Raw genomic sequence first — 27,539 nt, 5'->3', positions numbered from 1 at the left:
GACTGCCTGGGGTTTGACTGCATGAATGAAAGGGGTGTCTGGTTTCAGCGCACCGACTCTGAAGTACTGTACATGATACCAGCACAACAGCAGGGGAGTAGATTCCGCTCCCCCAGCATGTTAAGTGTAGCCACATCTCATTAATTTTATATACTTTATCATAAATTTAAAATCAAACAGCCATGGGAATGCACCTATTTATGGCACCGATGCTGCAGAGAATAGTGGATGGTTGCTGTTTGATTTGCCTTTTTTTTTTAAGCTCACCGTATATAAAGCAAGGGTGTTCTTACACTGTAATATCAGCTGTCTGTGATTAAAAAACCCTCTGTGACACACAGCATTCCTGCTAATTCTCCCTTGAATATGCTAAACTGTGCTTGCTTGGGCCCTGGGAGTGTTCTCATGACAGTTTCTAGCACTGCCTTTAAGGATTTAACTAGAGGATAAAAGGATAGCGAGAAAAAGGGAATGACTGCGGCACAAACTTAGGGAGAAGGGAGGGCAGGATCTTCACACATGCTGTCTGCACATATTTAAATAAATTTTGTCTTCAAGCTCACCCCGCTCCACCTTCACCACCCTCTCCTGTGCTTTTAACATAATCCTTTCCTCCAAACAAGCATCAGCTACCCTTGACTCCCCTCTGCCCACTTAGAATTGTAGAGTTGGAAGGGACCCTGTGCATTATCTAGTCCAACCTGCATCAATGCAGGAATACGCACCTGTCCCATATGGGGATCAGCACCACACTCTAACTAACTGAGCTATCCAGATCCACATCTTTCTTACCTTTCACACACTGCTGAAATCTGCAATTTAGGTTGTTAGCTCTTTGGGGTAGGGACCCTTCTTTTTGGGGGGGCTTGTGTTATTTACAAGAAAAGCCCTACCAATGATCTCTCTTCTTCTCTTCTCTTTGGCGATCACTCGTAGCCGAGTAAGATTGTCTTCCATAAACACGGTTTTAACAATGAGTCTGTAAGTGACTGTGGAGGCCAATTCTGGATCCACACGTTCTTCCACAGTGAGGACATTGGTTTCCGGGCGGGAGCTGATCACAATGTGGATTTGCCAAGCATGCCTTCCTCTTGCACGTTTCTCCCTTGCATCCTGAGTTCGAGTGTCTGCAAAAACCATGACACCTTTGGTGAAGGCTGTTAGTTGGAGTGCTCGCAGGCAAGAGTTTCTCAATTGTTGGTGTTATAATTTTTTTTAGATTTGCCTTGAGACAGTATTTAAATGATATGCAGAAGTGAACACACCAAAATAGGGGTGGGGTTTGTTTTTGCCCCTCCCCTTCTTGATGACCATGCCAACACTCCAATGAATTTTCTCTCTCTTCCTAGTAGTAATAATTACTAGGGCTTTTGGGTATTCAAAGTCCTTCAAACAAATTGTCTTGTAATTCTTACAAAGCAACCCTGTAAGGTAAGTATTATTATCTCAGTTTTGGAGATTGAGATTGGGGGCTGAGACGGAAAAGAGTGTGGATTATTTGAGGTTATCCGGTGAGTTCACAGCAGAGGTGAGATTTGAACCAGGGACTTCCTGTGTCATAGCTTGGTCTCATAACCACTTTTGCTTCATCAGCTCTCATAAGTAGTTATAATGTTTTGCATGGAGCTACAAGACTTAATGCTATTGGTGGACTATCACTCATGGTAGTCAGCCAAACTAGGTATGATGGAGATCTGTATGGGATGATGTCATCCTCTATACCTGTTTGTGCGTTACCTGTTGAATATGAAACTGCTAGGTGAGCAGGAGGAAAGAAATAAATTGCTGCAGGGAGTTCTATCATGGAGAACAGAAGAGACAGCTTCAAAAGTCTGTTTCAGAGGGTACAAGACTTGGGAGTGAGTCATTATTCCAGCATGGGTGGTCCCAAGACCTAGCATTGTGCATTCATTATAGGGAAGAGAAAAGCAGAAAGCAATATACTAATTCCCATTCCTCAAATGCTGGAAGCCCTTCTCAACCTTCTCCAATTCTAGCTTCTTAAAGGCATGCTCCCCCCAATCTGATAATGATATTGAACAGCAGGAGAAATAATTGGCCTCAGCTATCCTGAGATGGAACAGGTAACAGTGAAAGAGAACTCGCTTGGTAAACAAAAATGTTAAGACTTGAAAAAGACATAACATTTGCTTCCAGGAGACCTCTTTAATGAGCATTCATCCTAATTTGCTTGTGGGGAAGTTATATGATATTGCAGCAAACCGTTCTGCAACTTGTGCTTAATTTTGCAACCTCGGCTTGCCAATATATCACTGAATCCCACCCAAAGATAGCAACTGCCTGGAAGCATCCAAGAACCACAGATAAAGTGGATGATTTTGCTTGAATCAGCCTATCATCAACCAAGTGGTGGTCCTTAATTTAAAAATAAGCAGCGCCCAGGACCTGTTGTAAAATCTAAGCATTGTGCTTGAGAATAGTGATTTTTTTAATGGAAAAATGGCAGCCGTCAGTGGGTGTTAAGCAACCACCCCACTCTCCGATTTTCTTCCTCTTACCATAAATTTGTACCAGCACCTGGCCAGGCTATTTTTGTTTTTAGAAGTCAGAGGAAAAGATACACATGACTGTGTGCCACATCTAGTTTGGACCATAGTAACTGGAATAAAGTTGTGTATAGCTATTCCAAGTGGAACTCTTCCCATCAGCCTCTAAAGTTGTTCATCCACAAGGAGCCTTGTATGTGCATTCTTTGAGTGGCATGGTTTTTGATGAACCAGAGTATCGCTTGTGACCACATCCTCACAGATGCTGTTTGTATTAGTTCTGCTTTTGAAGAGATTGTTTCTATGTTCAACAACAACAACAACAAACACATGACATACTTACTGCAGGAAATTATAGATGACCCCTCCTACAATGGTTACAAATTGCAATGTGATGAGAAATGGAATATGTATCTTGCTTAGCACGCCACAGACCAAGCATTCAAGGAGCAACGTACAATCTGTTTATGAATGGCAATGAATGTCGGAGTGGTTCAAAAGTGAATACTAACAGCAGGAAAAGCTGGGATGAGAAAAAACAAAAATTACTTTAGATGTTGACATTTTAGATCAGTTGAGTTTGTTTTGGGCTTCCATTTGCAGTATTTGCTGTTGTTGATTTTAAAATTTACATTGAAAATAAGAAAAATAGCTTGACAGAAGAAAGCATATTATTTCAGTACCAAATTACTTTCTTCTATTATGTTACATTGCTAAAATAGCTTGAATTAAACATGTGTCAAATCACACATGGTCTGTTTTCTCAGTAAAGGCAGACAAATTCTAAATATAATTATCATGCTGTTGTCTCCCTTCTTGAACACAAATAAAACCAAATTTAGCCAACACTCGGTATTCATAGAATTTATGAAGGAGCTGATGAGGCTGATTGTTGCCTTTCATTAGAATCAAACATGCAACATAATAAAGAACATCAACAAATATTCATTCATATTACACCCTTCCTCACACAGGAGCCCAGGGTGACTAACAACAAGCAGAAAAATAAACAACTTTTCCATCACAATCCTAACTAACATGGTCAGTGGAGCCACCTTTTTCATGTTCCAAAGGTCTACAGAATTAAATAGATCTTCAGTTTTCACCTGAATTAGAATAAGGTGAAAGACAGACTGATGTTAATAGGAAGTGAATTGGAGATCCTTGGTGTCATAACTGAGAAGACCCTATTTCCTGTCATGGCTTCCAGGCCATAGACATGGGTACGAAGATGTTCGTGGCTCTGTATACTAGTCCTGCCAGCTTGAATTGGGCCCAGTAGGTCGCCACCAACCAGTGCCTTCCTTTCTGGATATGTGTAATATGATCCCACCTCACTGTCCCAGACTAAATCACCAGTTGCAGTTTCCATGATGTCTTCAGAGCAGCCCCAATGTAAAACACTTTGCAATATTCTGTTCAGGAGGCTTTGAGAGCCTAGACTAACTATATCCAGGTTAAGCTGGTTCAAGAATGGCTGTAATTGTCAAGCCAGCTATAGCCAGGCAAAGATGCTCCTTTCCATTGAAGCTACCTAAGCCTCAAGTGACAACTGGGAGTCTAGGACTATCCTTGGATCACATACTTGTTCCTGAAGGGGTGGGGTGCTACCCTATACAGACTGAGCCATCTACCTGATTCTTGGGCCCAGGAACTATCTACCCACAAAGGTTCTGTCTTCTCAGGATTTGACCTCAGTTTATGGGCTCTCATCCAGCTGATCACTACCTCCACACACAGGTCCAGCACCTGCACATCCTTTCCCAATTCAGGTGGCATGGGGAGATAAATCTGGGTGTCATCAGCACATGAGCAACACTGCTCTTCAAATCCCCAAATGACACCTTCCAGTGGTTTCATATCAATGTTAAATTGGGTTCTCCCTTAAAGAGGGCACGTGTTGCGGTGAGACCTGGCAACCCAACCCTTGTGTTTTGGGTGGGTATGACTGGATAGCCACAACACCCAATTCGTAGGTCCCTTGATGCAGGGTTCAATCAGGCCAATGGGACGCAGGCTAAACGGATTAAGGAACCTACATATACCCATGCATGTGACGCAGAGCTTCCTCTTTTGGCATTTTGCATCGGAATACCCGCCCACCTCTCCCTACTTTTAGGGCTTGCGTGCTTGACCTTGCTATGCCGTTGTCTGCCATCTGTTGTTGGGATGGGCACGGCAGGAATTTTCCCCACTTGGCTGATCGGCTGGTACCATTTGGGTTTCGCCTGCCACGTAGCAAATCGTCACAACTTGTAAGGTTATGGATAGGCTCTGGTTCAGGTGATAGGGATGGGGGAGCGCTCTCGCCATCCCTATGTGAAGGGTATTCCATTAAAGGAATCCAGGGACTCAATGGTTTGGTCAACCCTGCGAGGGATTGCGCCCGTACCTGAGTCCAGGGGGACATCTGGGTGGTGGACATAGCATGTACCTGGCTTTCCGCCTATCCAGGTGCTCACCCTAGGCTGACCTACAGTGTGCCCTGAGTCAGCGCTACCTGGAACGGTGCAGGGAGCTAGTCAAACCAGAACCTATGCAACCACTCGCTGTAATCAAGAAAGTCGCTGTAATCAATAAAGTTGTGGCCTAAATTCTGCCAAAAATGAAACCAAAATTTGAGTCTTGTCTGAGTTTATTTAAGGGGGAGGTTTAAAGGTATTCACACGCAAATAGCATGGGTGCCAAGATAGAGCCTTGCAGAACTCCACAGCACTACTGCCAAGATGGAGCAGAATACCCCCAGAGCTGCTCTCAAGTTGCAGCCCTTATCCCACCCAGCCAATCCAGGAGAATACTGTGGTTAATGACATTGAAAGCCACTAATACAGGCATCCCCAAACTGCGGCCCTCCAGATGTTTTGGCCTACGACTCCCATGATCCCTAGCTAACAGGACCAGTGGTTGGGGAAGATGGGAATTGTAGTCCAAAACATCTGGAGGGCCGAAGTTTGGGGATGCCTGCACTAATAGGTCAAGAAGAATCAACAGGGTAGAGCACTCATCTTGACTCTCTCCCAAATAAAGGCATCCAAGGCTGTTTCAGTGCTGGGTCCAGGCCTGAAACCAGACTGAAAGGGTTTTAGTCGTAATTGCATTGCTTTGGATGAGAGAGAGAGAGAGAGAGAGAGAGAGAGAGAGAGAGAGAGAGAGAGACTTATTCACATATCCAGACACGTTAGGCTGTTTCAATGGAAATAAATAATTTGCTAATGCACACCAAGGGGGAAAGTGGCAAATATGAGCTGGTGTCACTTCTACTGTCAAACATAAGAAGAGCCTGCTGGATCAGGCCAATGGCACATCTAGCCCAGCATCCTGTTCTCACATTGGCCAACTAGATGCTTGTTGGAAACTCACAAGCAGGACTTGAGCATGAGAGCACTAGCCTCTTCTGCAGTTTCCAGCAACTGGTATTCCAAAACATTGCTGCCCCCAACTGTTGAGGCAGAGCATAGGAGTTGCGCTCTTCTGTCATTCTTAGGAGAAAACATACCAGACTAAAGCTATGTGAGGCTTGAACATCATTCTACTGCTATACATCTTTTTTACAAGTTGAAACAATTGAAAGACCTTAGAGAAAGGCAAAAGTCACTGCAACATGTGATACAATCTTATATTTTGGTATTAGTCTGGGATGAAAGAATTGATTTCAGTGGCATTCTTGGTCTTCAATTACATTGGAATTAAAATCTCTACGCCTGAGAAAATCTGAACATTGCTGAGTTCACGTGCTGTAAACTGACCTACTAGTCTACCCCCACAGTACTTCTGTGCCACAAGTAAGGCTATTTACTGGCTATTTTGAGGAGTCCGGGAACTTGTACACTAATATACTCTTACAGTCCCATATATCACATGTCATCTTAGAGGTAAGCATGATTGTTTGGGTCCACTTTTGGTGTGATTAGAATTAGGACTATGTAAAATCACCTCAATTTATTTAATTTTATTAAGTCATTGATCCAGTATACATGCAACTTTGGAAGAGAACTCAAATCAGCTTTTGGCAGAAATTCATATGTTCATTACCAGCAGCATAGGTATATCATTGTTCAGACTTGATTATTTTATTTAATCAACAATATCAGCTGACAGCCCTCGCACTTATGGACACATCCACATCATAGACTTAAACTAGTTTAATAATAATTCCCTCTGTGCAAAGAAACATTGAGGCTGGTGGCATTGTAACAGAATTTTGAACATGCTCAAAAGTACAATTCTTAGAATTAGTAGGCAGAAGTCGTGAGAGGTAAACTGATATTAAACAAACATCATCTCCATAGGCTCTTAATCTTGCTACTGCTCAAAACAAGGAAGTAGTAACAACCCCATTACGATTAAAGCGTAAACTCTGAGGCCACCATTGCAGACAGGAGCACTTAAGCCCTCTTAAATCAAGGGGCTTCAGAATACCTAATGGGGCTGGATAGAGGCCAGACCCTACAAATAGGGGGCTCTTTTGCATGCTGTAACAAGCATGCAATCAGGAATGACAAATGAACTAATTCCATACTTCTTCAGATCAGCCTTGTTGGTGACTTTGTGTCTTTTTCTGTCATGATGAATGTTTACAGGCGAATCAGTTGAAAGGAAAGCAGCTGCTTGAGGAGTCTAAAATCCTGGAAGTGATCATTGTAGCCAGCCCAGAATAACTGGATCTGGCTTATAACTTGTGATGAACCCAAGAGCACACACGTACACAGAGTTCCTTAAGTGTGTGTGTTGCATTTCCAAATCGATCTTAATCACATTAATGCCTTCCTTATTTATTCCTACATTCAGATAAGCTTTTTTTTGGTATGGTTTTAAATAGCCTCTCAGGTAGTAACAAGTAGTTTTCTAATAAAGCTCACACTTAGAATATCTCACTGCTCTGTGGGTTGGTGTTCACTACCAGTATTTCACCATCAGCTGGTTCGCATGTAACACTAAGCTAAATTATTGTCACTCCAGAGAAACCACAATCTGTGATCAAAATTTCCTCTTGGGTTTCCAGCTTGTGGTTTTGGCTGGAAGAGGTAAACCATGAGCCCAGGTTTAGATAACATGGTAAGCCAAACTATGCAGTACCTGCAGCAAGTACAGCAATTAAATAAATGCCTAATATATTACAGTCCTCTGGGTGGAATCTATTGTTTGAATATGAAATAAACATAACTCTTACTACAACTATGGTGTGGGTAGCCCTGAACTAGGATCAGGCAAGCACGTGTCTTGCAAGTGAGAAGATGAAGTCAGACAAGCAAACCAAAGACACAAGCTTGGAGGTGGAGACAGGGACCGTGTTGACCTTTTCTCAGAAAAAGGAAGCTAGCCACATTTGAGAGGAAGATCTGTTGTGAAAACTGTCTTCCACTTTTACAACCATTGGAAACAACCCATTTTAGGTTACTTTTTTGGTGATATAACAAGTAAATACTCCACTTTGTTTTAAAAATTATTTCTTCTGCAAAGATTTCATTAGTCATTTACTCAGACCTTCCAAGTGTCCCTAGTTTCCAGAGACAGTCCCGGATTTACAGAAGCTGCCCTGGTCTCTGATTTGATCTTGGAATGTCATGCTTTTCCTTAGAATGTCCCTATTTTCATTGGAGAAATGTTGGGAGTTATGAAGGCAGCCCTCTATAGGGATTTTTTTTAAATAAAAAAAATGTTTAATGATTTATTATGTTTTTATCAGCACCTGATTAAACCCTGTGGAGGCCCCTAGGCAGTCGAAATCTCAGGGCACTTCTTGCAGATTAACTTCTAATACATTTTTGTACTTTTCTTTCAAGATCAAATCAATATTATTTTGATCTGTTGTTGCAGGGCCCCTAAAAGGCATGGGGCCCATAGTAGGCTGGTACCGACTGCCCATTTGGTAATCTGGCACTGGCTTTTATGTATGTTGGAATTCGCCCAGTGTGGCTGGGGTAACCCAGTTAGATGGGCATAGTATAAATAGAAATAGTATTGTTCTTATTATGAAATAGGACGTGCCTATTTTCATCGGAAAATGTTGGAGAGTATGCTTACTTCGTTGATTGACTGAAATTAGAAACCACTTAAAAAGACAAGAAATTTGCTTAAACAGAATTTGTTTTGTGGATTGTTTCCCATAACAAGCTATATGCTGCAGGCTTGGCGGTTAATTCAAATGACTGTACATCTGTAAAATTTATTTTTACAGTTCTAATCATCATTTACTAATTATGCCTTTTGTGCTCAGTGTTTTATTAGCAATATAGTATTTTACTGTTGTATTTCTAATCATAACATTTTTATAAATGCAACATGTGCATTATTATTTGTTCCTGTTTGGGAAAAATAACATTTTCTCTCCCTCTTTTCCCAAGCTTTATAACATTTTAAAAATTCTTCATGATATGTGTGGTGAATGTTTGGTTTCATAACATGCATAATTAATTACAAGTAATGGCACCAAGGGAACCATTTTCTTTTGGTGATTTAATATTAATGAATTAATGATGAAAAATACAAAGATGCCAGACCAGATTGGCTATGTATAAAAATAATTGGCAGTTTTTATATTTATAGAAATAATGTGTGGAAAAAATATTTGCATTATTCACAATAACAATTTGTTTTCAAAAGATGCTTTGCTACTGGAAATGAAGAAGGGTTCGTGCTTCCTTTTTTGTGTGAGTTTAGCAGATTTCTTGCTAGTTTTCATTCTTGTTACCAGGCAATCCCAATGAATTTGCTTTGGAAAAGTATGCAAGTGCATTTTAGATTTGGCTGTAAATCATGGGTTGGGTCCACGTTTAGATCCATTAAAATCAGTGTGGGTTATGTTAGTCATGATTAACTTAAGTCCCTGTTCTGACTGCTTCAGTCACTATAGAAAACCGAATAAGTGTACCATCCAATATACACTAATAGTGAACGGCACTATCCATGCACTTAAGAAGGAGGAGTCAGCAAGCCTGGGATAACCCAGGAGTAACGCTAAACTTTGCAGAAGTACAAAAAGGGCAGCCCCCCCAAAAAAACCACAGCCCACTGAAGTCTGAGAATGCTCAGTGGGCACAGAATGTTGACTGACTGTTGGGAGAAGGCAATGGAGTGTCACGGAAGATGGGGCGGCTGGCTGGAAATTTGAACAGTCCGCCCTGTAACATTTTGTTGCAGGTTCCATTTGTGCTTTCTATTTGCTTTAGTTTCCCCTTCATCTACATCCACATTATATTGCACGCTACACACATTTATTAGAGAATGTCATGTTGATTTTAAACTAAGCCCAGCTCTAAGAAAGAGATCTTTGGAGCACAGGCCAAGGGAGGAAAGCAGGAAGAACAAGATATTGCATTGCTGTTTTGTTACCAAGTTCAGCCATTATTGGGACGTGGGTGGCGCTGTGGTCTAAACCACAGAGCCTAGGGCTTGCCGATCAGAAGGCTGACGGTTCGAATCCCCGCTACAGGTTGAGTTCCCATTGCTCGGTCCCTGCTCCTGCCAACCTAGCAGTTAAAAAGCATGTCAAAGTGCAAGTAGATAAATAGGTACAATGAAAATTGTACTGTATCTTAATTCATAAACAATGTCCAATTTTATTATGACTTCCCAATGCCAATATCTACAATTCCCTAAGGAATTTCCACAGGGATCCCCATGAGACTTAAATCATAGTACTCTGGGTTAAACTGAATTAGGATGAACATGCTGTTTCACTGCGTTTGCTTTGTTTAGAAAACATGAAGAAAATTGACTAGTTTTTATTAGCCAATTAAAAAACCCAGTTAATTCCATCCAGTGTTTTTTTCTGGGGGAATGCAGGGGTACGCACGCATACCCCTAAACATTTTGTGAATCTTTGTACTTTTGTCCATTTACTGCATTTTTCCTGAATTGAACTATAAAATGGTGATTTTCTTGGGTCAAAATGAGAGTACTTTTAGGAAAAAAGTACTGATTCCATCCGAAGGGCTGCAAATCTAGAAGGCAAAATACACAACAATATATGAAAAGGATAAATGCTGTGACTGTATTTGGCTGTATTAAAAAAAAAATCCCCTGACTTAACCCTCAAGGATTCATCTTTGGCCACAAAATGCCAGTGGTACAGTATCTTCTTCCCATAACTTAAATACTTTGCCTGAAAGGATATCACTAGTAAGGACTGAAAGAGGAGAACATGGGTTCAGTTCCCAATTGAAAACTATCCTGTGCTGCTTCTTTTTTTCTTCTTCTCAAAAGACACAGAAGGAAAGGATGTTAAATCACTCTAAAATCAGGCAAGCAAAGCTCTGCTGCACCAGAGAACATCCTCCACCTAAGAGGTATTTGTGAAGTTTCTTCAAAACCAAATGGGTTTGGAAATAATGTAGCTGCTTTGGAATCCTCAGGCCAGTTTTGTCCAAAAGAGAAATCAAAACACTGCCTTAAGCTAATCATTTAAATATATGTGCATGGTATTCAAATAGGTTTTGATTAGAGTAAACCAAATTAAATTAAATTAGTGAACATGACGAGATAGGTCTGTTCTTTCCATGGACCTACTCTGAGTAGAATTTAGTCAAATATCACCCAAGAACCTCCGAATTGCTGTGGCTTTTCTTTTAGATTTCTGACACCAGAAATCTTGTCACGTACAAGATTTTAAACAGCATGTAGGTGACAAGTTTAAGGTAGCAACCTATGCAACCTATGCATTAGTTCAAAGGGGCTTACTTTCAAGCAAACATCAACCTGCCATACCCATTTCTATATACTTCTTCCATTGTTTCATCGCAGCCTCTCCTTCCCGCTTCTTCTGCAGAAAGAAGAAACATTTTCTGCAAGTCTGCTATTACTCTACTTCTATGACTTTTGAGTCTGCCAGAGGCAGACACGCAGAGACCCATATGGAAACTAAAAGAAAAAAGAACAGATGTGTGGGTGGGCGTATTTTATGTGCTGTGCACACACAGTGTCTCCTTGCAGGCTGAATGTGCTGGGCTGGTTGCAGAGGCTGTAAATTCTTTCCTGCCCGACTGAAGAAGGGAAGCTCCCCATGGCATCACAGATTCATTCCTTCTTCACATCCAAAAAAAACGTTGGTTGTTTTTTAAAAAAACAAAACAAAAACAAAAAACAGAACTGTCATGCAAAAATTCTAGTTAGGCCAGAAATTTGATGCTGTATAAACAAGAAAAAAAACATCTGTCCCTATTGTGCTATGCTGCCACAACATAGTAGCAATATGTAGGGAGCGGGTGGCGCTCTCAACCACTGAGCCTCTTGGGCTTGCCAATCAGGTCAGTGGTTTGAATCCCTGCGATGGGGTGAGCTCCCGTTGCTTTGTCCCTGCTTCTGCCAACCCAGCAGTTTGAAAGCATACCAGTGCAAGTAGATAAATAGGTACTGCTGTGACAGGAACGGTGTTTCCATGCGCTCTGGTTTCTGTCACGGTGTTCCGTTGCACCAGAGGTGGTTTAGTCACGCTGGCCACATGACCCGGAAAGCTGTCTGTGGACAAATGCTGGCTCCCTTGACCTGAAGCAAGATGAGCGCCACAACCCCATAGCCGCCTTGGGCTGGACTTAACCATCCAGGGGTCCTTTACTTTATCTTTAGTAGTAATATACATAAATTATTCTGAATTAAGGGCACTCAAATATTAATTAATGTCCATGTTTGTTTGTTTTACATCCTGCCCTTCATCACAAGATCTCAGGGCGGTTAAAAGATTTTTTAAAACCAACAATTTCCCATTCTACTCTTTTAATCCCTGTGTTATGTATGGGATTGGGTAATCCCGTATATATTGGGTCATCCTCTTTAATACCCATTAACTGTTAGAAGATGCTAAGCATTATGAGGATTGGCTGTTATTTCTGTCCCCTATAACATTAAGTTGTTATGACAGCCTCCACCTAATAAATTATATAATCTTCCTTGACATTTTCCTCTTTTTATCAGCATCATTTTGATCCTTCGTTCATGGCAATGGTAAATTATTTGTTCTACAGCAGCACCGAGGAACCTTTGGACTCCAATTGCCATCTGCTCCAGCCAGCATGGCCAATGTTATAATCCGAAGGAGACCCTGCCTTCCATAAGAACGAGTATAGGTATATCCAGTCTCAAAAATGGGAATTGACAGTAAATCAACATTTCCCTATTTCTCAATGGAAGGAAACAATGAGAATTCTAATATGTAACCAGAAATGTAAAAGAACCCTCAAACCATTAAATAGAATGTCAAAGGCTGCTAAGGACGAAGACAGAAAAGAATGCAATTATCTATTCAGTATATTTCATCAACTGGATAGTTCTGGTCGTTTCATTTTAAGAGCACTGAGAAACACAAAAATGTGATCATGCAGCGTAGATGGAGTATTTTTGTACAAAATGTTAAAAATACTACTGCTCTTTAGCTTGAAAAAAGAGAGAGATAGTTAACTGGAAATATGATAGAGGTATATGAAACCACAAAAGCTCTTGAAATCTCTATCAGGGAACAGCTGCTCACTGTTCTACACAAATATAGAACAAGAGAGCACCTGATCGAATTAAGAGCGAACAAAATTAGTGATTTTTTTTTTGGTCACATAACGTGCAGCTGACATGAAAGATAATGTGCAGTGACAATGGGCAGTAACATTAAACCATATGGAGAACATAAGACCTGATGGATCAGGGCAAAGTCCCAGTTAGTCCAACATTCTGCTCTCACACACTGCAGCCCTAAGCACACTTCCAAGGGGGCAAAGCCCACTGAACACAGTATTTTGTTCCATCTATGAATTGTTTCCCATAAAATATATCAAAATGATTTCACAGTAAAACATCAACCATAAGAACAATTTTAAACAATTCCACATGTGTAAAAAACATTGAAACTAATACCACATATAGAAACAATTATTACAAACCCAACACAGATACAGTCTACGATAAAGATCTCCACTTAAAAGGCCTGATGAAAAGGAAAGGTATTCAACAGGTGCTGAGAAGACAATAGAAATTCTTACATCTTATGGGATGGACAGCGGCGGAGCTTCATGCTCCGCCACTGGGGGCGGAGAGCAGGTGCGCGGCCCCCAGGCACGTGGCGTGCGTTCTGGGAGCGGGGCGCGTGACGCGTTTCGGGGCGTGGCGCACCGTGCACAAGGGTGGGGTACGCATTTTGGGGCGGGGCGGGCAGCTGCGGTGGCGCCCCTGGGATTGCACCGCTCGGGGCAGCCTGCCCCCACCGCCCCTATCTTCCTACGCCCCTGGGGGTGGACTTCCTAATGAGATGGTATCTAACATTTCCCTCAGAGGGCAGTGATCGATTGGATATATATGTGGTGATATCGTATTTTAGGTTTCTTAGTCTCAAGCTGTAAAGTAGTTTATACACCAGTAACAGCACTTTGAACTTAGCTTGGCCACCAGTGAAATTCTTTTGTTGTTGTTGTTTAGTTGTTTAGTCGTGTCCGACTCTTCGTGACCCCATGGACCATAGCACGCCAGGCACTCCTGTCTTGCACTGCCTCCCGCAGTTTGGTCAAACTCATGTTTGTAGGTTCGAGAACACTGTCCAACCATCTCGTCCTCTGTCATCCCCTTCTCCTAGTGCCCTCAATCTTTCCCAACATCAGGGTCTTTTCCAGGGAGTCTTCTCTTCTCATGAGGTGGCCAAAGTATTGGAGCCTCAGCTTCACGATCTGTCCTTCCAGTGAGCACTCAGGGCTGATTTCCTTAAGAATGGATAGGTTTGATATTCGTTGCAGTCCATGGGACTCTCAAGAGTCTCCTCCAGCACCATAATTCAAAAGCATCAATTCTTCGGTTGGGTTTGAAATTCTTTTAGTAGCTGCATAACACTGTGGCAAGAATCTGCCCCAGTGATCAGTCAAGCCACTGTATTTTGCACTAGCTGCAGCTTCTGGGCCAACTGCAAGGGCAGCCCCATGTAGCGTACATTGCAATAACCTAACCTGGAGGTTACCAGTGCAAGGACAACAGTGGTCAGACGCCTCTCCTTGTCCAGAAACAACAATAGTTTTCTTACCAGCTGAAGCTGGTAAAAAGCAATCTCTGCTACTGAGGCCACATGGATCTCTGGTAAGAGAGCTGGATGAGGAGCACCCTCAGACCAAAAGGATGTTACTTTGGGTGAGAAGTTTTGAAGCTGGCTGATAGACCATACCCAAAGAATGTGCATCAGTGGCTTCCTGTCAACTTGAAGGGAAGTGACAGGCAGGTGCCATGGGGCTCTCTCCTGACCCAGGGTGTTTTGCTGCTTCAGGTAACACAGAAAATTCCCCCCTACTCTTCTGCAGCCCCCAGCTGCTGCTGCCCCTCCCGAAGGCAGGGGGGAGGTAAAAGGAGGCTAGAGAATAGTGGGCAGGCACAGCAATGGAGCAGACACACTCCTCAAGCCAGATCTGTCGCCTGAGGCAACTGCCTCACCTCGCCTCACAGGCGGACTGGCCCACCTTCTAGGCCTGGTGCTGTTAGACATCTTTATAAATGACTTAGACGAAGGATTATAGGAGATATTATATATACAGACATACAGCACCAGACAAAAACTGGTTCAAGATTATCTTAACAGAATGGAGAATCTGAGCCAAAGCTAACAATATGATTTTCAACAGAGATAAATGTTGTTCTGTATTTTGGAAGAAAAAGATCACAAGATGAGTGATCACCTAGCTTGACAACAGTATATGTGAAAAGGATTGGGTGGTGAATAGAAGACAAGTTAAACAAAGCCATAGCTGCCAGGTTCTCCCTTTTTTAAAGGGAAATTCCATTATGCTGAATAGGCTTCCTCGCGAGAGAAGGGAAAACTTGGCAGCTATGAACAAAGCTCAGCAGTGTGATGTGGCAGCTAAACAGGCTAATACAATTCTAGACCGCATCAACAGGAATATAGTGTCCAGATTGCAGGAAGTAATGGTAGTGCTCTATTTCTGTTTTGGTCAGACCTCACCTAGAGTACTGGGCACCACAGCTTAAGAAGGATATTGACAAGCTGGACCATCTCCAGAGGACAGTGACAAAGATAGTGAAGAGCCTGGAAACTAAGTCTTATGAGGAAAGGTTAAAGGAGCTGTGTTATGTTTAGCCAGGAGAACAGATGATTAAGAAGCAACTTGATAGCCATCTTCAAATATTTGGAGGGCTATTGCATAGATAATAAGAGCAAATTTGTCTTCTGCTACTCCAGAACATGGGACTTGAAGCAACGGGTTCCATCTACAAAAAGAAAAAGAGAACAAGAAAATAAGGATGAAACACTAGGAAGATCTTCCTGATGCTATAAGCTACTTAAAGGTAAAGGTAAAGGGCCCCCTGACCATCAGGTCCAGTCGTGTCCGACTCTGGGGTTGCGGCGCTCATCTCGCTCTATAGGCCGAGGGAGCCGGCGTTTGTCTGCAGACAGCTTCCGGGTCATGTGACCAGCATGACAAAGCTGCTTCTGGCGAACCAGAGCAGCTCACGGAAACACTGTTTACCTTCCCGCCAGAGCGGTCCCTATTTATCCACTTGCACTTTGATGTGCTTTCGAACTGCTAGGTGGGCAGGAGCTGGGACCAAGCAACGGGAGCTCACCCCATTGCAGGGATTCGAACCGCCGACCTTCTGATCAGCAAGCCCTAGACTCTGTGGTTTAACCCACAGCACCACCTGGGTCCCTTGTATAAGCTACTTAACAAACTGCTTTGGAAGATGGTGACCTCTCATTCATTGGAAGTTTTTAAGCAGAGGTTGCTTGACCACCTATCGCTATCAGGGTTGCTGCAACAGTGGATTTCCTGCATTGGTGGGGGCTGGACTAGATAATATTGATGCCTCTTGCAACTCTATGATTCTGTGCTAGCATGAACCATTTCCCTGAAAATGCTTTTGAGATTGTTTGTTTAGTTTGACAAATTTGATCATTATTATTACAGATGGTTGGACAGTGTTCTCGAAGCTACGAACATGAGTCTGACCAAACTGCGGGAGGCAGTGGAAGACAGGAGTGCCTGGAGTGCTATGGTCCATGGGGTCACGAAGAGTCAGACTAAACGACTAAACAACAACAACAACAACAACAACAACAACATTACAGAGATGCCCAGGCTGCAAGATTCACTTTGCATGCACCCATTCACTTTGCATCCACCCCTCCAGAGTGGATTAAGTCTGTCAAATTACAATTTATGGGGAAAGTAAAAGGTTTGCACTTTCCTCCATAATTTGTGGGGGTGGGGAAGTGGAGGGTTGTCTCTTACCTTACCTTAAAATATTTAAATAATAATAATAAATTGCCACTTCATTCCTCTGATAGATCTTAGACAGGCTTTGCACCATGAAGCTATATAGAATGCTGCCTGTGGAGTTCTGAAGAATCCTAGAAGTTGGAAGGGATCCTGAGAGTCCTCTAGCACAACCCCCTGCAATGCAGGAATATGCAGGAGGTCTGCAACCTTGGCGTTACCAAGAGCTCTGAGGTTTGTTGTTGTTAAAGCTGATCAATATAGGACTTTAAAGAAATAAAGTTAATGAAGCTTTCATCTTTTTAAAAAAGAACACTCCCCCATTTCTGTGCTTCAACAACAACAAAACCCAACTCAGAGCTCTTAGGTACTCTGTGTGCAACATTTCGGACAGCCTTATTTCTTGCACAAACCATGGACCAGGAAAACCACAGATATATAGGAAAATAGAGAGCTATAAAACAGAAATACAGAAAGAACAGATCAACACAAGACTTTGTGGGGGCCCTGATCCAACTGCTTTGAAGAGGGGGGAATACTCCAAAATAATCCCAATTCACAAGGTTATTTGGCTCCTAAACCAAGTCAATGCACTATTTATATTATTAAAGCTTCCTTAATGACATTTTGAAAATTAGGGTGGTTTTTGTTCTGTGAAACCACAGTCAGCTAACTGGGATGGGAATATGGGGGCCATCTATTCTCTTAGAGGACTTTGAAGTTTGGGAATCCAGGATTGCTGATTTTGATTAGTTACAGTCTACTGCTTCCTGAAGTCTGAACATTGTAAACAAGCGTGGATCTATAATCATTTGCAGTGGGTGAAGAGAGCAGAGCAGATGGGAGCAAGAAGACACTTTGCCTCCTCCATCAGTGGCTAATAATCCAAGCACACAATGGATGCACAGCATTCCTGGGCAGAGTTCTTTGTTCTTCCTTCTCCCCACCTTTCTTTTTTATTGACCTTAACCAAAAAAAAATGCAAAGTAGACTCTCTCATTGTTGCTTCTTTTTACTAGTACACAGGCCACTCCACATGACTTTGTCCTCAGATCAAATGGACAATGCCCATGCTAAAATTGCACTGTTGAAAAGAGAACAGAGCAGGGCAGGGCAGAAAGCACCTTTGTTCCTAGTGGTTCTTCCCGTTCCCAAAGCACTGTGCTGCACAGTGACTACTACCGGTACCTGATTTTCCCTCCAAGGCATTCAGTCCCAATATTTCATTCAAGGAGGGAAGCATATCATTACCATGTTGCCTGAAACAGAGAATTAATTGTGGGAGCTGTAGTTTTTGTTGCTATTGTACCTACTACCTTCCATAGGGAAGATGTGTGAGAAAAAATTAATTTCCTTTTCTTCCGGTACTAGTCGATTTTTCTCTTATTCTCTTATGTGAATAATAATAATAATAATAATAATAATAATAATTTATTATTTGTACCCCGTCCATCCGGCTGGGTTTCCCCAGCCACTGGGCGGCTTCCAACAAAGATTAAAATACATTAAAATGTCACACATTAAAAACTTCCCTAAACAGGGCTGCCTTCAGATGTTTTCTAAATGTCAGGTAGTTGTTTATCTCTCTGACCTCTGATGGGAGGGCATTCCACAGGGCGAGTGCCACTACCAAGAAGGCCCTCTGCCTGGTTCCCTGTAGCTTTGCTTCTCGCAGTGAGAGAACTGCCAGAAGGCCCTCGGCACTGGACCTCAGTGTCCGGGCAGAACAATGGTGGTGGAGACACTCCTTCATGTATACTGGACAGAGGCCATTTAGGGCTTTAAAGGTCAGCACCAACACTTTGAATTGTGCTCAGAAACGTATTGGGAGCCAATGTAGGTCTTTCAGGACAGGTGTTATATGGTCTAGGCGGCCGCTCCCAGTCACCAGTCTAGCTGCCGCATTCTTGATTAGTTGTAGTTTCCGGGTCACCTTCAAAGGTAGCCCCACGTAGAGCGCATTGCAGTAATCCAAGCGGGAGATAACTAGATTTCTATATATTATACCTCACTGGCCGCCTCTCTGTAGCAGTGTAGTTGATTTTGGGGGTGCTACTGTGAAATCCTTGCAAAACAATATCAAACTAGCGTTACGTGAAATACATGCAACAAACACACAAAACGTAACCGGCTGTACATTCACATAAACAATGCTCTTCTGTATTTTTCACAATATCAAATATTTCCCCTGTACATAATCAACACATAAAGTTCAACAAAGTAAACAGAAGTCCCAATAGATCAGTTCATTCATAGAGTCCAAATATTTGCTAGTTTCTTTTCCACGTATGTCTTTGTATATTCATAAAATCCAAATGGGAGCTTCCTACAGTTCCACAGAATCTTGACAAGGATTTCCGGAATAATGCCTTGTTTTGCCCTCCTGGGCTTCATGAATTGTACATACCGTATGTAGTATATCAAGATTATGGATCTTATGACATACTGGTTGCTGCAGTAAACAACAACTGTTGCAATGTAAGGTTATATAGACAGGCGCAGTATTGACATTCACATTATGTGAATTTCTATACATTATACCTTACTGGCCTCCTCTCTGTAGCAGTGTAGTTGATTTTGGGAGTGCTACTGTGAAATCCTTGGCATGTGGTGAGAGTTTATACTTTGTGACTTTGGGTCATTATATTTATTCCAAAGGCTGAGGCATCGTCTGGTCTGAGGAAAGCTCCTGATAACTGGTTCCCCTCCCATGTTTCTATAATACAGTAATAAAGAGGCCTGTCATTCTGTCAAGCTGCATGTATGTGTGCACAAAAGGGGACCTTTCTATTGTGTACCTTCCATGATTTCATTGATTAAAGCAGGAATGACTGAGGTTTTTTTCAATACCTATTATCTCATATCAAGCTTTGCTGCTTGAATGCAACATCAGATTCTCTGTCTATTGTATTCATATATGAGAACCTCCTGAAATGAAGTCAGTTACCTCAGCTAAGCCCCAGAAAAACTGAGGGAGAAAAATAAAATTATGAAGTCTTAATATGTTTCCCTGTTATGTCCTTGATTGGCCTGGGTCCAATCAGACTATGTGCCTCTTCGTTGCCTTCATCTCCCCCCTTTCCTCTGCTGCCCCCTCAGGGCTGGCTCTAAGGGAAGGCTGGGTGGCGCAGAGCCGCGCGGTGCCCTGCGCCCGCCCACCAGCTGCGGCGAAAAACGTGCCGGGGGGGCGCCGGAGCAATCTCCGCACCATGGGGCCAGGGCACCCAACATGCTTAAGACGGCCCTGTGCCCCCTGCCTCTTCATGGCAATGGTGGTGGCAGTGACAGTCCCTTCCCCTTCACCGGCCTACATAATTCTTTTGACATTGCTTTAGTAGTGGTAGTGATGCCAAGGCCTCCCTTTGGTCTAGGAAGGGAAGGGGTAGACAGGTTGGTGGGAGGTGGCAGGGCTGGTTAGGCAGTGTGCCTGCTGGCAGTAGTTGGCAGCATCAGGTGCATACCCTCCAACTCCCAGTAAGAAAAATCCGGGATCAGCAGCGCCGCGGCACCGGAAGTCGCTTCTACGCATGTCTGGACATGTGTAGAAGCAACTTCCGGTGCCGGTGCTGCCCAATTTCCGGTGCCCAGACATGGGCAGAGTGGCACCCGAAATCAGTTCTGTGCATGTCCAGACATGCGCAGAAGGAGCCTCCCTGGCAGGTAGGAAATTCAGGGGGATTTACGGGATTTTTCTTTATTCAGAATAACAGCAGGAAACGGGTTTAAATATGGGGGCTTCCCGCGAAAAACAGGAGACTTGGCAGCTATGATCAGGTGTGGTCCCCATAAACTGCATGACACCCCTATTTGCCACTCCTCTGCCCTGGCATGGCCCCATCTATATCTTTCTTAGTTGTGCAGAAGAGTGATTTCCAGCAGTGCAGTTAGGGGTTGAAGAAAAATATGCATTGCCTGAAAGCCCCTCTTTGATACAGTAACTAACCCTGTCCTTTACATCCTGTCACCCTAAAATGTGTTGTGCCTGAGGTTCATGCAATTTGAACGATTCTGTCAGTAGTCACAAACCCTATATGGTCAGGCCCAGGGGCGTAGGAAGATAGGGGCGGTGGGGGCGGGCAGCGGCAGGCTCCAAGGGGCGCCATTGCGGCCCGGCCCGGCCCAAAAACGTGCACCCCGCCCGCGGAACGCATGTCACGCCCCTCCAGGAGGTGCGCCCCGCCCCCGGAACGTGCACCACGGCCCTCCGGAAGGCACCCCAAGGCCCTGGAATGTGTGACCCACCCCTCCGGGAGGTGTGCCCCGCCCCCAGAATGGGCGCCAGCCCCACCCCCACCCCCAGTGTCGGAGCATGAAGCTCCGCCACTGGTCAGGCCTCAAAGATATGGTACTCTGTTTTGAAGCGAAGCGAATTGTGAAGCCAATTTGTCTTCGACTGCAGACTAAATGTGATTTAATTTCATTATTAAATGCATTCAGAATATTTCTCAAAGTGGTTAACATTAAAGAAAACCCATACCATAAAAATTACATACCAAAGAAATAAACAGCACTAAAACCAAAATGCAGCACTAAGTGATCTTTACAAACAGCAGAAAATGTATGGGGAAAGCCACTGAAAAATAAAGAACTGTACTGTTACAAATCAGACAGGCAAACGGCCAGTTACTATAGTTACATTTTTAAACAACAGATTTGACCAAACATAAACATTAAACAGCAATCAAATTATAATTCACACAAAGAGAAACGTAAACAGTTTTACCGGTGATAGATAACATTTGCTGAAGAATAGTGATGTGATGCATTGTTAGGAAAGTTTTCCGTGACAACAAGCACTTTCCCACCAAAATGATACCGGTAAATGGTTTATATACACTGCTGTAGGATAGAAACGTAATATTTAACAAACCCGCTAACTAATCTGCTGTGATGTGTTAATTTTTCATCTGGATAATGTGCCATACTCTTGTGAACCATCCTTGGATTGAGCAGCCTGAAGGTATTTTCCACCTTTTTGCTGTTTCTATCCAGGCCACCACAAACAGAAATATATAAATATATTCTGTAGTGTCTTAGAAAATGGATAACAGTGTTAATAGGGGTCACATTTAATGTTATGTTTCAACAAGATGATACAACAAAAATTAAACTGACAGAAAAACTGATTATAAAAGGCAAACAGAAACAGAAACAGAAACTGTTTGCATATCTGCATTACTGTCACTGTACATAGTCAAATTCTGATGAGGGTGTTTCTCAGGGTCAGGTGCTAACAGAGTCAGGAGATACTGGCTGACGCTGTTTTGAATGCTTGTGTTCAGAAGAAGCACACTAAAGTACTAATAATTTAGATGTTAACACACAAGTAAGCAGGAACTTACTTACAAGTAAGCAGGAACTGGGACCCAGGTGGCGCTGTGGGTTAAACCACAGAGTCTAGGGCTTGCTGATCAGAAGGTTGGCGGTTCGAACACCTGCAATGGGGTGAGCTCCCGTTACTCGGTCCCAGCTCCTGCCCACCTAGCAGTTCGAAAGCACATCAAAGTGCAAGTAGATAAATAGGGACCGCTCTGGCAGGAAGGTAAACGGCGTTTCCGTGCGCTGCTCTGGTTCGCCAGAAGCAGCTTTGTCATGCTGGCCACATGACCCGGAAGCTGTCTGCGGACAAACGCCGGCTCCCTCGGCCTATAGAGCGAGATGAGCGCCGCAACCCCAGAGTCGGCCATGACTGGACCTGATGGTCAGGGGCCCCTTTACCTTTACCTAAGCAGGAACTACAAGAAATCATGGGAAGAACAAGGTTGGGAAAGCGCCGTAGCTTAGTGAGAGCATCTGCTCATGCAGAAAGTTCAACCCCTGGCATCTCCAGGTAATGGTGGGAGAGACACGGTCAGTCAGTATATAGACAATACTGAACTAGATGGACCAAGGTGTGGCCTCAGTATAAGGCAGCTTCTTGTGTTCCTACATTGCGATCTACATTGTTGTCTCCACAATGACTGGCGCATGAAATCCACAATTAAATTGGTGATGAAGGGTGGTTTAACTTTTGCTGCGACCCCAAAGCCATCATTGGTGAGAGCAAATGAAACTGATGGTCTTGTGCTATGGCTTGAGAGCTGTTGAGATGCAACTAAGGCCTTCCTAACATTGTCCTACATTCTGGTTCATTGTCTTTTCTCCCAGCCAACACAATTCCCACCCGCCCCACAGTGTCTAGAGTTAGCACGTTTATGCCACCCTTTGCCGGTAGGGATATTCCCTAGTGCCATGAGAGAAATGTGCAACCCTTCGTTGGATGGTTTGAGGAAAAGGTGAGATGGTGGTATTCCAGCCTTTGCTATTTTCCTGCAAGTCCCTCTCCTACAGTGACATCTCCAATTCCGGTGCCAATTGGACAAGCAGAGAAACAAGCCTTGCAAAGTACTCATGACTATAAAGAAAACTAAGAAGACATGAAAACAGGAAGGGGGGAATCCAGAGGTTACTGGCAAAGGGAAGCCGAGTTTAGCATTATGCACCATGTCAGCAGAATGGTCTATTTTTAGTCACAAAACATGTTTGATATTAAATGGCTGTCCCAAGGACAGTAATTTGAAATCTTGCACATTACATTTTGAACCCCGTGTGGTCTCTTGCAGAACGTTTGGCCATTTGGGGGTTACGGAGGCCAGTTCTTATAATTGTACCTGCATAGCTTAGGAGGTTTTGAAATGGCAGATCTGAGATGATTCATATTTTGAAGCAAACTCTGAGTCATCCTAGTGTTAGAACAGCTCCCACTCACAAACCAAGGAGTTCCATAACAATTCTGTCAAATGACAACACCTACTTCAATAATGCACTGGTCGAACAAAAGTAAAATTCTACTTATCACCATAGCATTTGTAAGTTCAAATTGAAAAAAAAAGCCAAACCCAGAATGTAGTAGCTACATATAAAAAGTAGATGACATCAAGCTAGTGTTAGATATTTTCATCTTTGGTGGTATGTGTCAGTTGATGATCTCATGTACCTTAGCAAGTAGTTAAGAGACACAGACTGAATTTGGCTTATTTGGGGAATTCTGTGGTTTGACCTACAATATTCTATTTTCTGATTTTGACCAATAAAAGGATGGTCTGTTGGTCAGTCTTTTAAAGCGATGCATTGAGTAACATAGCCATTAATTGATGATCCATGGAAACTTGTTTAATTTGCTTTAGAGTGCCATGTAGAACATACTTACACGGAACATGGGGACTCATATATGAATAAACATGCATAGGGTTGTGCTGCACACCTTTTGTTTTAAATTAGCCACCTTGTTCTTGCTTCATAAACAAACTATACCAGCTTGCTTACTGAACTCAGGGGAACCTACTTCTGAATAGAGAAGCATAGAATTTTGTTTGTCAGTTACTAACAGAAGTATACATTAATCATTTTAACTGACACCTCTTATTCTGATTGTTGGGTTTAAATGCCCTCATTATAATTAACCTCCACTGTCCATTTGAATCAAGCTTAGTGAATGCTTTGCTTCCTTATTTAAGAAATAATACACCCTTTCATTCTGATATGCCTTTTAATATTTTTTCGTTGTAGTATTGCCTCTAACTTCTTAATTGATCTGCATGATTAGATCTCTGACAGCCTTTTGGAATGCGTGGCATGAGAATCTTGCACACTCTGGACCTAGGAAAAGTTGGAAATAATTGGCGGTTCAAGTCACTCACTCAGTATCTGCTTAGTCGCCTTCCACTGCTGGTCATGCTAATGTTTGTGTCTCCTATATCTTCAACTGTGTGTACATTACTACACCATCCAACCTTCCTTTCCTAGTACAGATCTTAATTTTCATTTGGAATATCCTCAATTATTTTTGGCCTACAAAACAGGAAGAACAAAGGTTGACCAAAAGAACAACAGTGGCTGTCATAAGGAACATGTACAGAAGCATGTGGGGATTAGGAAAACTCCTGTGGTTACTAGACTATACTATTTAAGACTACATGTAGGTTTCTCCGCACCACAAATGCTATGAATACTTTACAGAAAACCTGGTCTAACTTGTCCATGACATACTACTTTTTTAAGTGCAGGGACTTTTTTCCCCCCATGAAGAAATGAAGCATGTGACACCCCCCCCCCCCGACGTGGTTAAAGATTCAATTCAAGGCTGAAAGGCAGATCTGTTACACAGGAGCGAGACTTGATGCTACAGTATTTACAAGGGCGTGTGCTTCTGGTCTCAATAAATTGCGGCAGAGAGGGCGGTGCTGTTAGGCTAGGCAACCGAAAGCCAAGATGGAGATGTTTACGATTGTATCGGACCCGACCGCGAGGTGGTGCTTTAGTGTCGCTTTGCTGGTAGGTAGCTGCTGCTGCACAACACGTCACGGTTCAGTCTCCTTTTACTTTCTCATCCAGTCCACGTTTTACGAAGTTACATGGTTTCTGCTGCCTCATCCTGTTGGATGCATGCAAGGCAGGGATTGCGGGGTTCCCCCTAGCCTCGGCACACACCTGGGAATGGCCAGCCCCGCGGGAGTTAAATTCGAGCAGCGGACCTAGATTACGTAAACCTTCAGACGAGATTTCAGTTCTCAGAAGCGCCTGTTCCTGCTGCGTCCTCTCCAAAGCTGCCACCCCAGCAAATTTAGCTGGTTCGGGGCCGCTTGCTCCGAAGAAGACACGCGCAGGATTGCATTACTGATAAACGTAGGCATTTCGCAGCCTATGGATACGAAGCACGAATGCTTGCATTGCGCGTGCAAACTTGCAATGCAAACGTCCTTGCTTCGTATGCACGAATCCTGTGCTAGTCCCCGTGACTTTTATTCTTTAAGCTGCCTCTCTTGTTGAGTTTTCCACACAGACAAGCTTTATGACTCCCCAATACCGAAATCTAAAACGGGCCTCCGCCTTTCTAATAAGTCACCCGAAACCATAACTTTATGCGCGGCCACAACGTCCTAAAACAAAACACCACCCTAATTTAATTAGGAGCGGCCACGATTCCACCCGGCACGCTGCCTAGTCGGGAATCTACACGCAACAAGGTCAGCTGGGCGTGGGTGGGTGCTTTTGCTCCGCCGCGCCCTCATTGGCCTCCTCCGGCAGCGGGGCCAGCCAATCAAGAGCAATTGCTAGTCTTCTGGCGCAGGGTGTTGTTTAGCGGTTCCCACGGTAACGCGGTTCCCCTTGCTTTGGGCCTCTCTTCGCCCCGCCCCTTAGTGCTCCACTAGGCTCCTCCCCCTCGCGGCGGCGGCGCCGTTGCCGTGAGCGTCAGTGTTGTTGCCGGAAGTTAAGATGGCGGCCTTCACCGCGGAGACGGACCTGGTCACGGGCTGGTGCCTCTTCGGCCTCGCTTTGCTGGTAAGCTTGTGGGCTTTTGCGCCCCATGGGAAGAGTGGAGCGAAGACCTGGGCCGCCCCCCCCCGGCTTAAAGGGCTCTTTTCAGTTTAGAAAGGGAGGAGGGCAGGCGAATTATATAAGGCTCCGTGGTTTCCACGCTTTCACCCTGTCCCGCCTGTCCGTATACCGGGAAGCAAGCCAGGCTCACTCTCAAGTTAAGTTTGCATAGGCTTACAGCCGTCGTTGCTTAGGGCGCGTGAGAGAAACGACGTGGCGCAATGTAGCTGTTTAGAAATGAAATTGCGCCCATGGCATTTGCTTTCTAGCAAGCGAGTGAAAGACTGCGCAAGCCGAAGTGTTCGGGAGGAAGAGAAACGAGCAATAATAGCCAAATATCGTTTCCTTGTTTCCCAGCGGGTGCGGAAAGAGCCCCTATATGTATGTGTGTGTCCCTGTAGGTTCCCCAGTTAAAGCCACCTTGTCGTTAAAGTGTAAGGTGGGTTTGGCTCCCTTTTTGCACCCTTCCTTCACTGATCCTTTCATCCACTCGGGAAGGTAGAGTAGCAGGGGTGACTGGCATTATGCACAGTAAAGTGGCATTAGGACTGTACTGCTTGGGGCTGCATGCAGCAAGTAATAGCACTTGCACGTAGAGTTTGGTTTATAGGCAAAACTTTGTTTTTGTTTTGCATTGGTAAGCATATGAAATTTATCCACCAGTCTTGAAATGGTACTGTCTAGAATTCTTCTACTTGAGCATACTAGTATGAAAATGTAAGGTCTTGAGAGGGGGAACTGTTTTTCTTTTTCCTGCCCTGTTTTAAGTACCAGATGTATTGATGGTATGAAATAAATTAATCCCTACCTTGGCTTGCACTGAGGGTGTACGGAACTGATAAATGAACTTTTTGTACCTGCTTAAGGCTTGTGTATACTGTATTGTATATGCAGATAGCTTAGCTAAATAGCACCCCATGGCTCAGTAATTTCCATTGCTAATACAGTCTAAGATGCCCACTCTGCCCTTCAGCATACATTAAATGGCTTCTTATTGTCAAAACTCTCTGCAAATCTTCAGTGAGTATTGAGAGGACATACCAGGATTACACTAACCATTTCGGTGTGGCAAGCATCTACATAGAACATTACATTTCTGCAAATGTAATGATGTATGTTTGCACAACAGGTGCCTTAAAAACATTGGGCTATGCATGCACAATCCCTGTGTGAATGTGAAGAGGTCTGTGTGTGTATCTGAGAGAGAAGTAGGGAGCACTGTAGATGGTAGTAGCAGATTTGGGGAGTCTGGATTTAGTGGACAGAATGGGCAGCAACTCATGCATGGGTCAGGCTTTGTTTGGGGTCTCTGGGATGTCACAGTTCTGTTTTATGTCTGTGACAGAGGACCTGCAGTCAGTGGTTTCCCCCCACCTAGAAAAATAGGTGCCGGTACTCACCATGAAGTCGTTACAGTAAGTGCCACACTTTTTAACAACAGAAAAGAGATGCCGGTACTGTGTACCTTTGAGTATCCCCTTAAAAG

General features: G+C 43.5%; 1 protein-coding gene across 1 annotated transcript in view; it reads left to right on the top strand.

Annotated features, from left to right (window-relative positions):
- Positions 1–25,878: 25,878 nt before the first annotated feature.
- Positions 25,879–27,539, top strand: part of LMBRD1 (LMBR1 domain containing 1) — a 51,509-nt gene continuing 49,848 nt past the window's right edge. The window contains exon 1 of the mRNA XM_035109685.2: positions 25,879–26,017. Within this exon, the coding sequence (XP_034965576.1) occupies positions 25,952–26,017 (66 nt within the window). The 5' untranslated portion in view covers positions 25,879–25,951. The remainder of the gene's footprint in view (positions 26,018–27,539) is intronic.

Source organism: Zootoca vivipara, chromosome 3 (genome assembly GCF_963506605.1).
Source record: "Zootoca vivipara chromosome 3, rZooViv1.1, whole genome shotgun sequence".
NCBI classification, from domain to species: Eukaryota; Metazoa; Chordata; class Lepidosauria; order Squamata; family Lacertidae; genus Zootoca; species Zootoca vivipara.
Note: the sequence above shows the minus strand (reverse complement) of the source record. Positions and strands in the feature narration are given on the sequence as shown.